Source organism: Vanellus vanellus (assembly GCF_965231255.1).
Source record: "Vanellus vanellus genome assembly, chromosome: 1".
NCBI classification, from domain to species: Eukaryota; Metazoa; Chordata; class Aves; order Charadriiformes; family Charadriidae; genus Vanellus; species Vanellus vanellus.
In genome coordinates this window covers 150199756-150216188 of record NC_138905.1, presented here as the reverse complement: position 1 = coordinate 150216188, position 16433 = coordinate 150199756, and the positions used below count along the sequence as shown (strand labels likewise).

The following is a 16433-nucleotide window of genomic DNA, read 5'->3' as shown; positions in this document are numbered from 1 at the left end:
CAGGCGGCGGCGCGCATGCGAAGGATGCGGGCCCGTCCGTCGGTGCGCTGTGTGTCTGTCCGTCCCGGCGAGCGGTGAGGGGGCAGGCGGGGCTCTGCGGCCGCTTTTCTTCGAGGGGGCCGCTGACCCTGCAGGGAGCGGCTCCAAGTCTTCCGTCCCGGCCGCCGGTGGGTCGGGGAGTGGCTTGCGGCGCAGCCTTCCGCCGGAGCCCCGAGGTGGGGTGAGGGGGGCCGCCCCTCTCTCCCTCAGGCGGGAGCCGGCCCTGCCTGCGTGCTCCCACCGCTCACGGCCGGTGCTCCCTGTCCCCCCCCCCCCCCCCCGGCCGGCCTGCTCGCTGTTGACCTCGGGGTAGTTGCAGGGAGGGTTTCACAGCGCCGTTACCTGAGAAGACAGGTGCCCCCTCGCAGCTGAGGAAACTGCCTCCCTGCCTTTGGCCCCGGTGGCTCTGAGTAGCCGCCTACCTGCTCGCCCCTTATGTAGGAATCCTCTTATGCGGTGCATCCTACCGGGAGCTCGGCTTGGGGGTTGTTGCGCTTCTAGCAGGCGGCTTGCCCTGCTCCCATTTGCGGCTCCTATTCTCCAGACAGAAACGGAATATTCCAGCGTGGGGCAGTAGTCTGCAGTAACCACCCTGTGGCCGCCTGCCTAGAAGAATGACCCAGGCTGAGTGATTATGTTGGAAGAAGCCGGATCTTGGCTATAAGGAGCTACAACAGCAGCCCAGCTCTATGAAGAGGACTGGCATTGTGTGTGCATGCAACAGGGAACAAGTGCAATAATCCAAAACCAAAATGAGCATACAGGGAAGAAATGAGACAGAGTATGAAAAACTAGGTATTGACGTAAATCTGTTCTTGCAAGTGATCTGTATCCTTGCAAACAATATAATAAGCCAGTTTATTGGAAGGCAACCCCACCCTATTTACAGCTCCTCCCTATTAACAAGTAACAGTGGTTTTAGAAAGACATGTGTTTGCTCTGAGGCTGAGCTTGATTTGGACGTACCCACTGGCAATCAGGAGAGATGTGGGTATATTACAACTAATAAATTCTTAAAGGAATTTTCTCTTTCTGTGACTTCCATCACAGTTGAGATCCATCAAGTGCTGCTTCCACTGATATTTTGTCTGAGGTGCTCACGTTCCTTCATTACCTCTTGCCTGCATGAACTTTTTGGCCTAGAAACAGACAAATGTCCCCTCCCCTTTCCCACAATAAGCCCTTACAGGAGCGGGTGATTTTTATGGAGTTAGCATCTAACTTAGCCAGCTGACTTTTGCTGAGATTTGTCTATAGTTAATGGAAAGAATGAGGTTCCTTCAGACATCAAGTGAAAGCGCCTTAAGGTTTAGCTCTTTAATCTTCATCTGGTGGGGTCACTCTTGCTTCACTGAATGCAAGATGAGCAGGCTAACTTAGACTGGTACCTAAAGTTAGCAATAAAAACACTTTTTAGAGACCAGATACTTGATTCCCCCATCTTCCTTTAATGAGGTAAAACAAAGGGATTCTATGGACTGAAATACACATGTACTGATCAGTGCTGTCAGCCAGTCTTGCTGTCAAAGCAGCAGGATCATTTTGCCAGTGGGTTTTCTCCAGATTTTTAGCTTGTTCAGAACTCGGGGCAAATGAACCTTTTTCATTTCTCTGAAAGTTTACTTTTGCTATTTTCAGCTCCCAGCCCAATTATCTCTGTTGTTCCTCTGGCATGGGAACTAGAGCTGAACATGTGGGCCCTGATGACATGATCCTTGGTACTGAAGGGCAGCATGGTCTGCGCTCTCTTGAAGCTAACATTGGCTCAGGCAGCTGCAAGCTGCCCTGAGGGTCATCCCCTTTCAATCTCACCGTGGTGAATGAAAACATTACTATGCTCAGTTATCCACCTCGTTCTGTGTTGGAGGTTGCTGCTCCTGCAGCAGAATCAGCAAAGGGAAAGCAGACCTGTACCTTGGCTGCTCCATCCTGTAGTCAATTTGCATTTAACATGAAGAAGAGTCTGCACAAGGATGCTAAACAGGAAACTAGACTGTCTACAGTGTGGGCATGGTAGCAGTTCTAGCAGAGGTGCATCACAAAACTCAGGGCAGCGATGTCTGAAAACACTGAAGCTGGACATGGGTCAAAGCCCTGGTATGTGCTGGGTCAAACCATTCTTTAAATCATCTGTTTTGTCCTAATGTAAAACTATTTGGTTGGAAGTACAGAGCTGCGTGAGGTCTTTAAAGTTTTAAAGGAGCTTAAAACAAGCTGTTTTGGCTAGCAGCTAATACAACTTGCTGAGCTTTCGCTCTTGTTGTCTATGCCATGAGAAAGATCCCATAGATAATACTTGGGTTTGCTAACTGGGTGCCAAACACTTTGCCAGGCTACAGCTAATATTAACAATCTAAAGTGAATCACATAGTTGAACCAGCCACAGGAAAATGTGTGCAAGTCCTGCAATAAAGCCTTTTGGCTATTTTATTTTATTCTACAAATAAAGACAACTGTCCATCATCAAATGGAAAAAAATAATAGTTTGAGTTGTATATAGCATGAAACAGTAGTTCCTTTCACAAAAACATTTCTAATTCATTAGTTTATTACAAAATATCCACTCACAAAAAAGCACAAGCACAATCTTTATACTTGTGAAATGAGTTGATATTTCATATACAAAATAATTTCCACATAATTCCATATAATTTTATTTTATATAGAAATAGGTCATTATTACAACAGCTGTACAATACACTACTTTTTTTTAATAATTACATAAAATCTTTCTTAGAAACATATCAACAGAAAACATACAAAAAAAGCGAAAAGTGCATTTCTTTTTTTCCCCCCAAAAGGAAAATTCAATCCTAAATGTTATAATGAAAGAGATATGTAATAGTCTGCAGCATCCCAAGTCAGCGGGCCAAAACACAGTGCATATTTCTCAGAGACTTGCAGTGGATGAGTTACTTAGGTTGGAGAAGGATCCAAGTTGTACTATTGGAGAGCTGCATGATTGTGCTTACAATTTGAGTTCTCCTTTGCAATCACAATCCATACAGAAAACAGTCCAGTGTGGGTTGTGGGATTTTTGTTTGTTGTTTAGAAATGAAGAACAGTTAGGGTAAGCTGCATAATACTTTTCAGATTCTAAATCAAGGGTTATGAGCTGTAGACCATCTTTACCAATGACTGGGCTTTCTCCTCCATTGGATGTGCTAATTTGGCCACAAGAATAAGGAAACAAACTTCTCTTTACAGAAAGTGCCTAGGTTTTGTCCTCTGTGCAGTTGTGCAAAATAATAACAATAATCATAATAAAAATAATCTCTTGTTCTCTCCTCAATAGACCTTTGACGCAGTGCTTTTCATACACAAAAGAAGAACTGAAACAGTGAAGGCCAAGTACCTCATGAGTCTGTCAACAGTCTTTTGGAATTGCCAGATAGCTTTCAGAGTGACACGCCAAGACTGAACGCCGTCTCCCGCGCACCCATTGATGATGGAGGCTGCACAGGGTAGTGTTCCTTTTTATTTTGCTCTGTCAGTACATACTGTGCTCACGAGACAGCACAAACTGAATCCAGCATGCCGTAAATGCACTGCCTGTGGAAGTCTTGCACTCTGTGCACTTCCGTCCCAGAGCTTTGAAAGGAATGCTTGTGCAAAAGCCAAAACAGTAAGTACAAAGTCATTCTCTTCTGCCCCATGTGCCCATTGGTTAAAGCTAATCGTGCATTGATTGTGCTGGTGGGACTCTATCGCAGTGGCTGTGGTAAATTTGATGATTCTGATAAGCTATTGCTTCTTCTTGATGTTAGTTGCTGCTGCTGCTGCTGCTGTGTCTGATGATACCCCATATTTCCTTGCTGTGGTGAGTAAGATGGCAGGAGCAAAGAATCGGGTTGCTCATTGTGCAAAGAACTTGGTGTTGGCACCTACAGATAAAATACAATTCATCGTGGCGTTCGATTCTTTCACATGTTAAAGCTCTTCATCCTCAATGTACAAGGTGCTTAAAAATAATACTAGTTTGCTGGCTTTTATTTCTGGGGCTGTTTGGCATGGGGTTAGCTTACCCAATGCTAGAAGGAATGGACATAAATTGCAACAGAGAACATTACAATTAGGCATTGAGAAGGGTTTTCTAATAAGAATGCACTGCCTAGGATTTGCAGGTTATCCTGAAAAGCCTGTTTAAGAACAGGGTGGGCAAATGTGTCAGGAATGACACAGGTGAATGACTGAAATGAAGCAGAAATGAAATGGGGGATCCTAGTGTACCTCGTGCTGTCCCTTCTAGCCCATCCTTTTTGTGAGCTTACAATGGGGTGTGACCTCGCAGCAGTAAAGTTGATGTGAATTTTGCAGATGCTTTTATTGGGAATGGTATCTGCCATAGTTTTTTCATTAATTCTCAGTTATGATAAGGATTTCATTTCAATAACAAGAGTTTAATAATTTGAGGTTGGTGATACTCTTTCAACGATTCCAGTGGGTATGTGAGGTTTTATAGACTGAGTTCAGCTCCTTTTGAGTTAATACAGAGACACCCCATTTCGCCCCTTCCCCTTTCCTTTAGTATGTGTTGAATTAGGTCAAAAAAAAAAGTATTTTTACATCTTCAAATCACCTGGTTCTTCCAGGCAATGTGCTCCAGTTTATCTTCTGTGCCTTGTGGAGTTGAAGAAATATGTTAATTTACTGAAGGGATCCAGATATCTGATCCAGATCTCATTTTATGTCGATGCTGGTAATTAAAAATCATCTTTTGACTTGTAAACTAAGCAAATTTTATACTGAATAAAGAGTACAGAATAAATCCTAAGGCAGCAATTTTCTCTGTCTAGAAATACACTTTAAATATATCCAGGATAATCTGATTATGTTTCCAATGTACAGAATTAGAAATTTCCTTTGAAATATTCTGACTGTCCCCACCGCTCCCTTGCTCTACTGGAAGGGTACACGACACTGTATCAGTGTCTCACACATTTCAGTATCTCAAAAATCGCCATTTCTGCCATGATCAGGCTCCTGCTGAAACTTGGGGCCCCGTTTGCACAGCCCATTCGCCTTATTACTCTGTGTGTACATTTTATACATCGTCCTCTTTGTCCTGCCCTACCTGCAGGTAGCGTTGTTGCTGATGCTGTTGGTGCTGGAGTTGCATAGGTGGCAGAGAGGATGGCTGGGAAGGAGGTGTAGTGGCGAACCCTTGGTTTAACACTGCTTGTCCCATCAGTACAATTGGAGAGCCGCTGCTGGAAGTCTGCACTTCCAAACTTTGAAACATTTGTTGGGTTTGAGAGTATCTGTGAAAGAAAGAAGTAAAACAATCAAGAACAAACTGTTGGAAGCAAAGGTCTTCTCTTAGGATAGGGATGGAAGTCCCTAGCCTTACATAAATAATTCCTAATAAAGGATTCCAGTGCAGGGGACCTGCTAATATGAAAGATTGCACCATTAACAGCACTGTTTTGCCTTACTCTGTGCATGAGCTGGACTTAGAGGGCAGCATATATCTCACCTCAAAATCCAGACCACGTTTTAGATTCATTAAAGATTCTGGTTTATGCATGGCTTCTCTTCGGCCACAACATTCACATCCCAGGCTCATTAAACCAAATGGCTTTTGATTCTGTATTACTATGCTGAGCTCCGAACTGCAGCGGAGGCGAAGTAAATACACCTCCCGTTCCGCTGCCTGTGCTCCCCGGCGACTGCCTGTGGGGGTGGTAATCTCTTACAGAAAGGAGGGATAGGGTTGATTACTTTTTAAGCTGCTCATATACATATTGCCAAGTATGGTCAGCAGTTCCCATCGCTGTGAGCCGCAGTGTAGGAACAGAAGAAGCCTCTAGAAGTCCTCCGGAGTGAGGGATGGGCCAGAAACAAAATACTCTCCTCTTCTTGCCAGCCTGCTTTTGCATCCCAAAACTTTAAATATGTGTTGTTTTGTGGAAGGCTGTGGGCAAAACCACAGTGGAGCTATTGCCAACCCAGCCTAATTCTGTTTATCCTGTAATGGGTGATGAGATCATAGTGTGGCGTGTGTTCGCTCAGCAGCTGTTCAACATTAGGGGTTAGTCAGAAATGCTAGGGTTTGGGTACTTATACTGGGATGGGAGCGCCGAAAAAAGGGTCCCGGAGTCAGGAATTCTACGTGAACTGGGAGATGTATCTTTGCAAATCAGGTCTCTCTTATTTGGATGCTTAAAAGCAGCTAAAATGCTGTATATTTAACGTTGAAAAGTTTAACTCAAGATAATCCTAATCAGCAATAGTGATGTTTAAAAAAAGGAAGTACAGAATACCTACATTTCTGAAGTAGCATACAGAATTACTTTTAAAGTAATGATGTGCAAACAGCTGCCTTATTATTTTAGCGGTTCACAATTAAGTAGAGTGACAAAAAACAGCTAAGGAAAAATAAAAAAGGAAGGCATTTTCTGACTGGTGTTTTCTGCTTCCTTCATCTGAGTTTTGGGGAGGCAACTGAGGTGGGTTGCTCAGCAGCTTTGCCGAGGGTGCTCAGGCGCGGGGGCCTGTTGGTTCTGTCAGTTCTGCGGGGGTGGATGAGGCATAGCTCCACCGGTGTTGCACCAGCGTCTTACTGCCCAGACAGCAGGAGAGGCTGCCTTGGCACCGGTCATTTCAACCGGGCCAGTGCTTGACTTTCTCACATTCACCTTGGTGGATCAGAAGTTCCAGCGCTGAAGGAGGGGGAGAAAAATTCCCCCCACCTCGGCTTGTTAAAACGCCGCTGGCACACTGTGTTTCTTTCTGTCATCTGTCCTGATGTGAGCAGGCAGGGTACGGCTGACCCTGGCACTGGGAGGCAGGCTCAGCGCAACAACGTGTTCCCGATATTCATAAGTCCCTCGTCATCTTACTAAAGAAGGCTATTTCCCCTCAAAAGCAACTTTGATGTTTTATCTTTGATGAGTCACATACTTAGCCTGGGATCCCGCCATGCTGAGGTCTGAAGGGTGTCTTGCGTTACAGGACCCGGGCATCATGGGCTGGATGGGCTGGCTGAGCAGCAGCCTGGCACAGGGGAAAAAAGAAAAAGTGACACTGCTGTGACAGAAGGACCACACAGAATCACAGAATGGTCAGGGTTGGAAGGGACCTCTGGAGATCATCTAGTCCAGCCTCCCTGCCCGAGCAGGGTCACCTGCAGCGAGTTGCACGGGACGGCATCCGGGCAGATTTTGAATGTCTCCAGAGTGGGAGACTCCACCACCTCTCTGAGCAGCCTGTTCCAGTACTCTGCCACCCTCAAAGTAAAGAAGTTCCTCCTCATGTTAAGATGGAACTTCCTATGTTCAAGTTTGTGCCCGTTACCTCTTGTCCTATCACTGGGCACCACTGAAAAAAGACTGTTCCCATCCCCCTGGCACCCTCCCTTTAAGTATTTATAAGCATTAATAAGATCCCCCCTCACTCTTCTTTTCTCTAGACTAAAAAGAGCCAAGTCCCTCAGTCTTTCCTCATAAGAGATGTTCTGATACCCTAATCATTTTTGTAGCCCTTTGCTGGACCACACCAACCCCACATTGTGACAACAGAGGCAGGGCGCTTTGGTAGGCATGGCACAGGGCTGAGCGCTAGGAGATCTAACCTCAGCTCCCAGCCGTGGCAGGAGATATGGGGTGGAGATTTGGGGCAGCACATGCCCTTTCTGGTGATGGCGGGTGCCTCGCTGGGGAGGCCGGGCGTGAGGATTTCGGGAGGGTGAAACATCTTTTGCTCCTGCTGGGGGGAACGGCTTGCGTTTGAGCTCGCCGAATGTTTTTTGGTTGACACGTCTAGTTGGATGCCGAGCCCCTCGGGCCTCCCCCACTGCCCACCCGGGGCGGCCGGAGGCGGTGGAAGGGAAAGCGGGAGACACCCCACGGCCCCCGGGGCACCTACCGGAGCTGCTGGTCGTGGCTGCAGCCGGCGGCGGGCGGGCCGGGGGTGCTGCCTCGCGGCAGACCGGCAGGGGGCGCCGCAGTGCTGCCGCCGCCGCCGGGGGCTGCGGCGAAGGGCGGGGGCGCGGCGCGGGGGGGGCGGCCGCCGCCGCCGCCGGCGCTGCCCGCCGAGAGCTCCGCGGTCCTCGTCACCTTCGTGCCCTGGAAAAAAGGGGAGAGGGGAAACTCGAGCACGCCCGTGAGCGCGGCGGGGGGAAAGAGTGAAGGCGCGGAGCGGGACAGCGCGGCGGAGGCGCCGTCGCCGTTAATACCCGGCGCCGCCTCCGCCCGGCCGCTGTCAGGCAGAAGAAACGATAGCGTTCCCGTAGCCTGCCGCCGCTGTCGTACCCGCGGCTGCCCCACGCTTTGTGTAACCCGCCCGAGAAGCCCCTGGGACCAGGGCGCTGTGAAAGCAAAGCCGCCCCGCTCCTGCCGTTAAAGCAGTCGAGGAGACGAACGACCGCTCCATGGAGACACGAGCAAAGTTAGGTGTGATTAGCACTGCTGTAAAAGCCCAGTGATGAGAATAAACCTTATTAAAGCATACGGATACACTTTTTATTTTAATAGAGTCATTATAACACAGGTATGTAGGAGGTTAAAAGCTAGAGCCGAGGGGTCTAAACATAATGCTGCAGCTATGTTTGCTGCGTACTCAGGTAACAGAAACAGGAGCGAAGTTTTCTGTAAAGGGACGTACAACAGGTGGGTGGAAGAGCAAAAACTGGAAATGCCGAGAACGCAGCAATAAGAAAAAAAAAAAAATCCCGTGCCAAACCTACTAGCTTTCACGGGTCTCGGTTACTTCTAACTGAGGCTGAACTTTATTTCCCTGTGCGGGAACCTGTTACGCTCACAGCCTGGGGGTCTCACACAAATCTCCATGTATTCCAGCTGTGCGCCACCACAGCAGACATCAGGCTTCACTGTCTCAGTGGTGTCTGGCTGGATTCAGGGAGTGAGCAGGGGTAAAGCTTACTTTGAGAGGTTGCACTGCTGACACCACTATTGCTAGTTTCCAATGTGGTCAGTCAGGTTTCTTTCACAATCAGCTAAAGTAAAATAAGTCATCCACACCTTTTGCGTGCCCCCCCTGCTCAGTTTTCAAGCTAAAACAGCTGCTTAAGCAATCCTGGCTGAGGTCTTAAAAAAGGGATTTAAGGTAAAGTAAATGCTGTAGAGAGACCCTTTATATGGGCTGCCTTTATATAGGAGAAGAGGGAAGGAAAGGCAAAAGCACACTTAGAGGACTGACATGTTTTTACTTGCTTGTTTAATAACAGCATCTTCTTGCCATATAAATGCTTTTCTATTCAAGGAAATGATTACCTGGCTCGATATGACGCTTGCTTCTCTCAGTGCTTGCTGGTTCGCTGTTTGCGAAGATGCAATTTGCCCTTGAAGCTGAGGACTGGGGACAAGCTGCTGCTGCGAAATGGCCCCTGACCTCTGCTGTAGCTGTTGTGGCTCTGGCTGCTGAGTATTGCTAAAGCTCAGGGACACCGTTGGCTGCTGTAGGAACATCTGGAAAAGAAAGGAAGAGGGTTTATTTACGTAGCCCAGCTGTCTTGAATAACGAAAGTGACAGAATTAAATCCAAAGACATATTCTAAAATAAAGTTACCACATTTCTGGATTCACTATGCGTTTCCTGTTAGTTGGAAATCACCTGTCTTTCCTACATTAACGGTTCTGCCATCTCCAGTTTCCTCATTTCTTGTTCTGTAAGTGCATTCATTACTTGTGAAATGTGTCCTGAAGGTACAAGTCCTCTCTCCGTGGGGCAGGCACAGCACTTGTAAGAGCAGTTCCCTGTGCATTCACCGCGTTCTGGGGCATCCTGACCAGAGAGGAGAGAGTAACTCCATGTCTTTTCAGTCCTTTCTCCTTTCAACAAAATCCACCTGCCTTTCAGACAGTGCTGCTTTTGAATTTGTCTCTGGAAATCCAACACCTTACATACAGTTGGGTTGTCGAATGTTTTTAATGAGGCCACAGTCAGGCGAGAGCTGTCTGTGTTGAATGGCCGTGTCCTTATCATTGAGAAGATGTGTAAACAGACAGTCGCTGTCATTTATCTGATTTCCCATCAGGTAACTGTCACCCGGTGTTCTTCCTAACTGTGCCATGCATTTGACTTGTGGAAAAGAGGTAGCACCTCCTCTGTTAGAGTTTCTGCAAATGGTATACTCTCCATGCCTGCATTGCAAGATGAGGCTTTCTTCTTTAAATGTTGTAGGGCTTGGGAATTTTTTGCTTTTCTAGGGGCTATTTCTTTTATTATAGCCATATAAAGGAAAAAGGCACCTTTTAAAACTATGAATTATTAATGCTACAAGCTATCTTTGCAGTATTTTGAAGCTAGCCTCTTGCCACGGAGGACTGTGTGGAGGTACACATCCCAGGTAGTCAAAAGCAGTTTTGAATCTGATTCTGATTCCACACCACTGCTACACGTGTGGAACTCCATTAATTTAAGTGGAGCTACTTAGGGTTTAAATGAAATCAGAATCACAATTATTCTCTTCATTATTCATCCATCAGTCTCACGCCTAGCAGTACGTCTGAGGTACGCCCAGTAATTAGTACACCTTTCTGCAGCTTATTGCTATATTAACAATTCCCTAAACTATCATGTCCCCTCTAATTTCTCTTGGAGAAAGCCCATACCTTTCTCCGAAGGACTGGCATAATGCATTGCTTTTCTTTGCTTAAGTGTGGGTTGGTCTGTCATATTTGTACTTATTTATCTAGCTTTTAAAACACAGTTTTTATTTAAATATGATAAATTTTTAATGAATTTCTCTGTGCCAAGATTTTACTCAGAAAAAAGGTACAGACAAAGCTTATATTAATCAGCTGGGAAAGAGGGGCAATTAAGGAAAATATTAACGGACCTAAAGCAGCAGCTTGTTCCAGGTGCCGTAGGCCAACCACATCTCAAAAATGTGCGATAGAAATAAATGGGTCAAGTAACAGAGTTGGGGCTGCTTGCAGCAGGTCTGAAACTAGCTCCGAGTGTTTTCTTTTAAAAACACTGCTCACTGAATTTGGAGCCATTACATATCAGAAAGACAGATGGTCTCACAACTTCTGCCAAGTAAATAGGTCTTATTATGAATAAATCAAAGACAGAAATTATGAAAATTCATTTTCTTATTTATTTTCTGTATATAGAAGCTAAGCTTTAGACATGTTTAGTAAATGAAATCACTTGATTAGCTCTAGCAATGAAACTAGTTGCCATTGATATAAAATTTGATATAAAACATTTAATATAAAATTCAGAACAGGTAAAGGAAGTGGTGTGTTTCAAAAATGGGATGGAGAGTGTGAGCCCACTGGTACTGGTCAGATCACTGCAAATTAAGACCTTTAGGAGGATTATCTTAAATGTCCTCCCTGTACGTGGTGCACAGCGCTGGAGAACTACTAAGCTCATCCAATGCACAGTCAACATCTATCGATGCGAATATCAGGCAGGGTGTGAACTTGCAGCGAACTACTTTGCAGGGACCTGCCTGTGCGCATGCCTCACTTCCAGATGAAGACCCAGGAGCTTATCCTTGAAAGAAAGCAGAGGAATCTACTTTGCAATTACCGGAGTGTGCCACTGGGTAGGAATGAGCACGGTTAATGGTTGGCAGCTAATACATTATAAATTTACAACCAAGTTTATCCCAGTAAACCGATTTTGTTTGTTCATGTGTTCGTACCCTGAGAGGGCTCTGAGTGTTTCATACCCAGGGACCCTCTGTTGCATTATAATGGCCAAAGCAGCATTACTACTGTCTGAATGTAAATGTCCTGGAAAAAACAAGTTCAGGGCAGAAAGCGATGGTGCCATTTAACCTGTGTCCCCGCAGAACTGGAAGACTCAAGATACCTCATCAAAACAGGAGTTAACCCGAGAGAGGATCGAAACGTGGAATCTCTACCTGCTAGTTAAGCCTAAAAGCAAGAACATGCTTCATTTGTACAAAACTTAACGGTGTTTTTTCACGATGTGCCTCTTTCGTGATAGTGCTGCCTGAATTCCCCTGAAACGCTGAAATATGGCAGCTTTAAATAACAACAGAGAACCCCTAATAAAGAACGAAATCTTTCCCAGTCTGAGCAAATCCAAGTAGATAAATTAGCATCATCCTAACTGCACTGCCGCTAATGACGTGTCTCGTGGCTGATTTTGCGGACTGCAAGGTCAGTGAAGCATCTTACAAATATTTTTTAATTGGCCAGCTTGTTAACATACCCAGCAAAGCAGCCAGGGAGGGGAGGGACCCTCTGACACTGCTGCCCCCTCATTCCGAGGTAGATGGTCCCTACAGCTAATGGATGAATCAATTGGCAAGACGTCGTGAGGAAAACGGCTCTTTTACTCTACCTGTCCTTTGGATAATCAGGGGATTATCGCCTTCGGGCTCATCATTACAGACATCAAGACTCTTTCTTTATGTAAAATAAGGGGAGATGAGAAGCACAGCACTGGGAAGCTGAGATTCACTGACTTCGAAGGGAGCCTGGTTTGCAAATGATGGGTGGCTGCGGATGGTCTCGTTTGTAGTTCTCGCAGGCTGGTCAGGCTCGGCCCTTCTGCCTTCCTCCCCATCCGCAATTCATTAGCCAGACTGTTCAAATCTGGAGCAGATACAGCATCCTTCAGACTTCTGAGGTTACTCTTGCTGCTTCTGTCCTTCATACTTTAGTTTGTCAGGAAAAGCAGTAACAGGGATTTAATGGGGTTTTGAACAGTTTTGTTCAGGGCCCACAACCCTGCTGCTAGTTTCATCTTTCATTGCACAAGGCTCTTGGAAAGAGTTTCTAACGCAGACTGCCGTGTTCAACATCTGTCCGGTTGGGAAAGCGTTTCTTGGTGGACTGCCGTACTGCAGTTTTGAAGATCTCTGAAGGAAATGGAAATTGGGCTTAATTCTCCATAGAGCTACCTGTACACTTCTGTGTGGAAGGGAGCGAACCAGTGGGGAAGATATGCTAATAAATCCGCTAACGAGGGAACATCGGAGAACACTTCCCCCTTTTCAGACAGCCTACGGCACTCCCCCATGCTTACAGCTCTTCTACACAGAATATTAAAGAGACCAGAAATGTGCTTGATAGTAACGCTCGCCTGTTTGCTGCTATGCTTTGTAGCTCTGATAATAGACACAGCTCAATGTCTGCAGACATCCCGCGCCCTGAATGATGAAATCTGTGCGGTACAGCACGTGGTTGGATTTCTGATTTAACAGTTTACTCCGAGCTGCTTGTGAGCCACAGAAGTGCTGCATGCAAAAGCGTGAGGCTTTCTTTTAAGTTGCCCCTAGCCAAATAAGACAAAGCTAATTCCTGGCTTCGCTCTATCCCTGCAATAGCACCGTAATTTCTTTGTGTTTTTATTTTTTTTTCTTTCTTTCTTTTTTTTTTTTTTAAATCTAGAGAAAGTGGGAGAAAGAAAAGGCCCTGGCCATGAGTCAGTGTGACCCCTTGCATTTCATCGCCTTGTTTGATTGCTCTGAGGAGACTGAAAGGCACTTAAACTACAGAGGATGACCCTCTCCATCCAGCATTGCCCCTTCAGGCAGATGTGCAGCCCCTGCATTTCCGACCTGCCCTCCCTTCCCCCCGCCCCTCCTTTCTGCATCTGCAGAAAGCTGGGAAATGGTCAGTATTGACACCAGAGTCTGAAAATATGTGGTCCAACCTGGTAGAGTCTTCACGGGGGAGAGGGTCACCCAAATGGTATAACTCAGAGCTACAAATTAATATGAGGTGGACAGTGTAGAACTACCCATCATTTACCCACTGGGCCTCCTCTTCTCTCTGCTTGAGCTCCCTGTGAGCGTATCTGAGAATCTGTCCCGTGGTCTTTGGGTTATTAAATGCACCCTTGCACATATGGGAGACAGCTATGTAAAAATAAAATCCATTCCCTGCATATAAGAACATGCTCTGATCTTCTATTTTTGCCCGAATTATGCAAAAAAAAAAAAAAAAAGGATGAATATATGTTACTGTTGAAGACTTCACCGGGAGAGAGTAATGGTTTTCACCCAATTAAGAAGAGAGGAAGTGAGAATATCATGTCTCTTGATATTCATAATAACAATAATAGCTTTCAGACATATTACATGATTCTGAACTGAAGGCCAGTTAATTGCAGAGAGACTTTCCCTTCCCATTAATCAAAGTCAGGGCAGAACCAATAGAAAAAATAGACTGAAGTTAAATCTGGTCTATCTATATGCTTATATGGCACCAGGAACAGAGTCCTGGGTTTTGGGACCCACCATTGCTGTGCTGCCTTACAGCAGTGGACGTGCAGCAGCTTAGATGCCAAAGTTTCTAAATTGGCTTCACTGATCCCTTAATTGCCTAAACATACAACCCCAATTTGTTTTAATATGTGAAACTGTATTTCGCACATGCTAATGATGGGTGAGAGTCCATTTCTGTGGAAGTTGGGAGCAATGGCTTCAGCGTGTCCCAGGTTTTCATCCTGTGCTTAAAATGTTCTTTGAGACATTTGTTTCTGTGACAGAGCTTGTCCTCAAAAAAAATCTTATTAGTACAATACTCATAGTGGGTCCCCAATGCAACATTTCTAGCAAGGTTCGTTTAACCTGGCATTTATAGTTAAATTATGATGAACATAGCAGTGATCACCCTGCATTCAGAAAACTTCCATAAAACTTCCATAAAACTCCCATAAAACTTCCATAAAACTTCCATGAAACTGGATGAGTTGTCCATTTGTCGTCAACTGAAACCTGCAACGTACTGAACTGCACTTGCTATTATTTCTGCGGTGTGGTAGACATAAGGGGTAGTACAAAGCAGATACTGTACTTGGTGAATTAAAAGCAGACACTGTAATTTGTGAATTCTGGCTCTGTGTAGGAGGTATCAAAGGCATAAGAGCAGGCTCAGTCAGCGACACCCTCGAGGCTTAAGCTGGTCCAGTGAAGAATAAGTTCAGACACCTCCCAGGTATGAACAAATGAACATCAGCAGAGGTTTGGGTTTTTTTGACGTGACAGGGAAATTAATTTCTTGTGCTCTGTATCTGGGCTGGGATAGGGTCAGGTAAACAGGGAGCAAATATAGAGATGAGCACTGCCTGAAGGAGGGCTGTTGGCTAAGGAAGAGCTGGACAGACAACATACTGAGCACTAGTGATGCCAACATGAAGCAAGCAGTGACTGGATAGAAGCTAATGAACTGGAGAGACATAATCATTGCCGAGACTGAACTTGAACACTTTTCTATTACAGCTGCTCAGCCTGAAGACTCAGTAGATAAAGTATTAAAAGGCTACCGTAAATGACCTGAATTCTTCTCCTCCTACTGAGGTTGAGATATTTCTTCCTTCTTTTCTTCCAGAGAGCTCTTAAATCTTTTTTGACGTAAGTTACTCAAGAGGCTTTCAGAGGGCAACATCCTCATTCAGATGAGCTGGTTTCCACATGTCCAGGTTTCGTGGACCCTGGAGCTAATTTTAAGTCGCCAACCCCATCAACGGCCACGCGAGAGAGGATGCTTTGCTCTGCCCCACTCAGCAGTAACGCACCTGTACGCTGGAGTCCTGGACCAGGCAGAGCTGCTCCTGTATCTTCTGGAGCTCCTCCTGCTGCCAGCGGATGTTGGCCTGCAGGATCCGGGTCCGCTGCTCCAGCTGGTCCTTGATGGTCTGGAACATGCTGAACTGTGCTGAGAACTGAAAAAAAGAGGGGAAAACCAGTCCTTATAATACAAACAGGCCTTGATAGAACATTGTTCTGTAAGAAGTTATTGGTTTCTTGATTGTAAAGCACAGCCAAATGAATAAAAGATGTGTTTGTAATATACTAACATCTAGGCAGAGATAAATCTTGTCCATTTGCAATTTTATGCACATATATTAAATTGCCTCAGTTAGAGGGATCTGCTTACAGCTGACCCCATTCTGTACGGAATTATCAGAAGGACTGTTTTCGGGAGTAAGCTACCTTACAATATCAAGAGCACCTTAATTGGAGGGCAAATGAGTGCATTATTTTTATTAGCTAGTAGTTGGGAGCCCTTAGTGTGACATAACTGTGTATTCCAGATGCGTTTTACTAACGCTTTCCTTTTTGCACGCAGAAATAGCAATGCTGCAATGGTTTATTCTGGTGATGACTTACTATAGCATCGTGCGACAGCTGACCACAGTAAACATTTTCCATGTTTCTACAGCCGAGTAGTATTCAAGCTACAAGAAATACTCATTAAGTTATTTTTGTGCATGATGTAAAACGAGTAGCTCAGCTCAGTAGGAGAAAGGCTATTCTAAATAATAATAATCTAAAATGGAGATCACTAATCAGGGTCAAGAAGAAAGTGCAGCCTCCAGTAGCAGCAATACCTGGCACAAAGTGGAATCACCAATAAGTGCGGAGGGTACTAACCTGGCAATAAATTCCTGGGTTTATTTGACATTTTGGGGTATGATTCAAAGTCCACCAAAGTTAA

The 16433-nt window shown here is 45.4% G+C and overlaps 1 protein-coding gene across 1 annotated transcript in view; it reads right to left on the bottom strand.

Moving 5' to 3' along the window:
* Nucleotides 1–2511: 2511 nt before the first annotated feature.
* Nucleotides 2512–16433, bottom strand: part of NPAS2 (neuronal PAS domain protein 2) — a 55888-nt gene continuing 41966 nt past the window's right edge. Inside the window, exons 15-20 of the mRNA XM_082486987.1 lie at nt 15511–15657; nt 9273–9467; nt 7906–8105; nt 6943–7035; nt 5114–5300; nt 2512–3923 (exon numbers count right to left, since the gene is read on the bottom strand). Coding sequence (XP_082343113.1) covers nt 3744–3923; nt 5114–5300; nt 6943–7035; nt 7906–8105; nt 9273–9467; nt 15511–15657 — 1002 coding nt within the window. The 3' untranslated portion in view covers nt 2512–3743. The remainder of the gene's footprint in view (nt 3924–5113; nt 5301–6942; nt 7036–7905; nt 8106–9272; nt 9468–15510; nt 15658–16433) is intronic.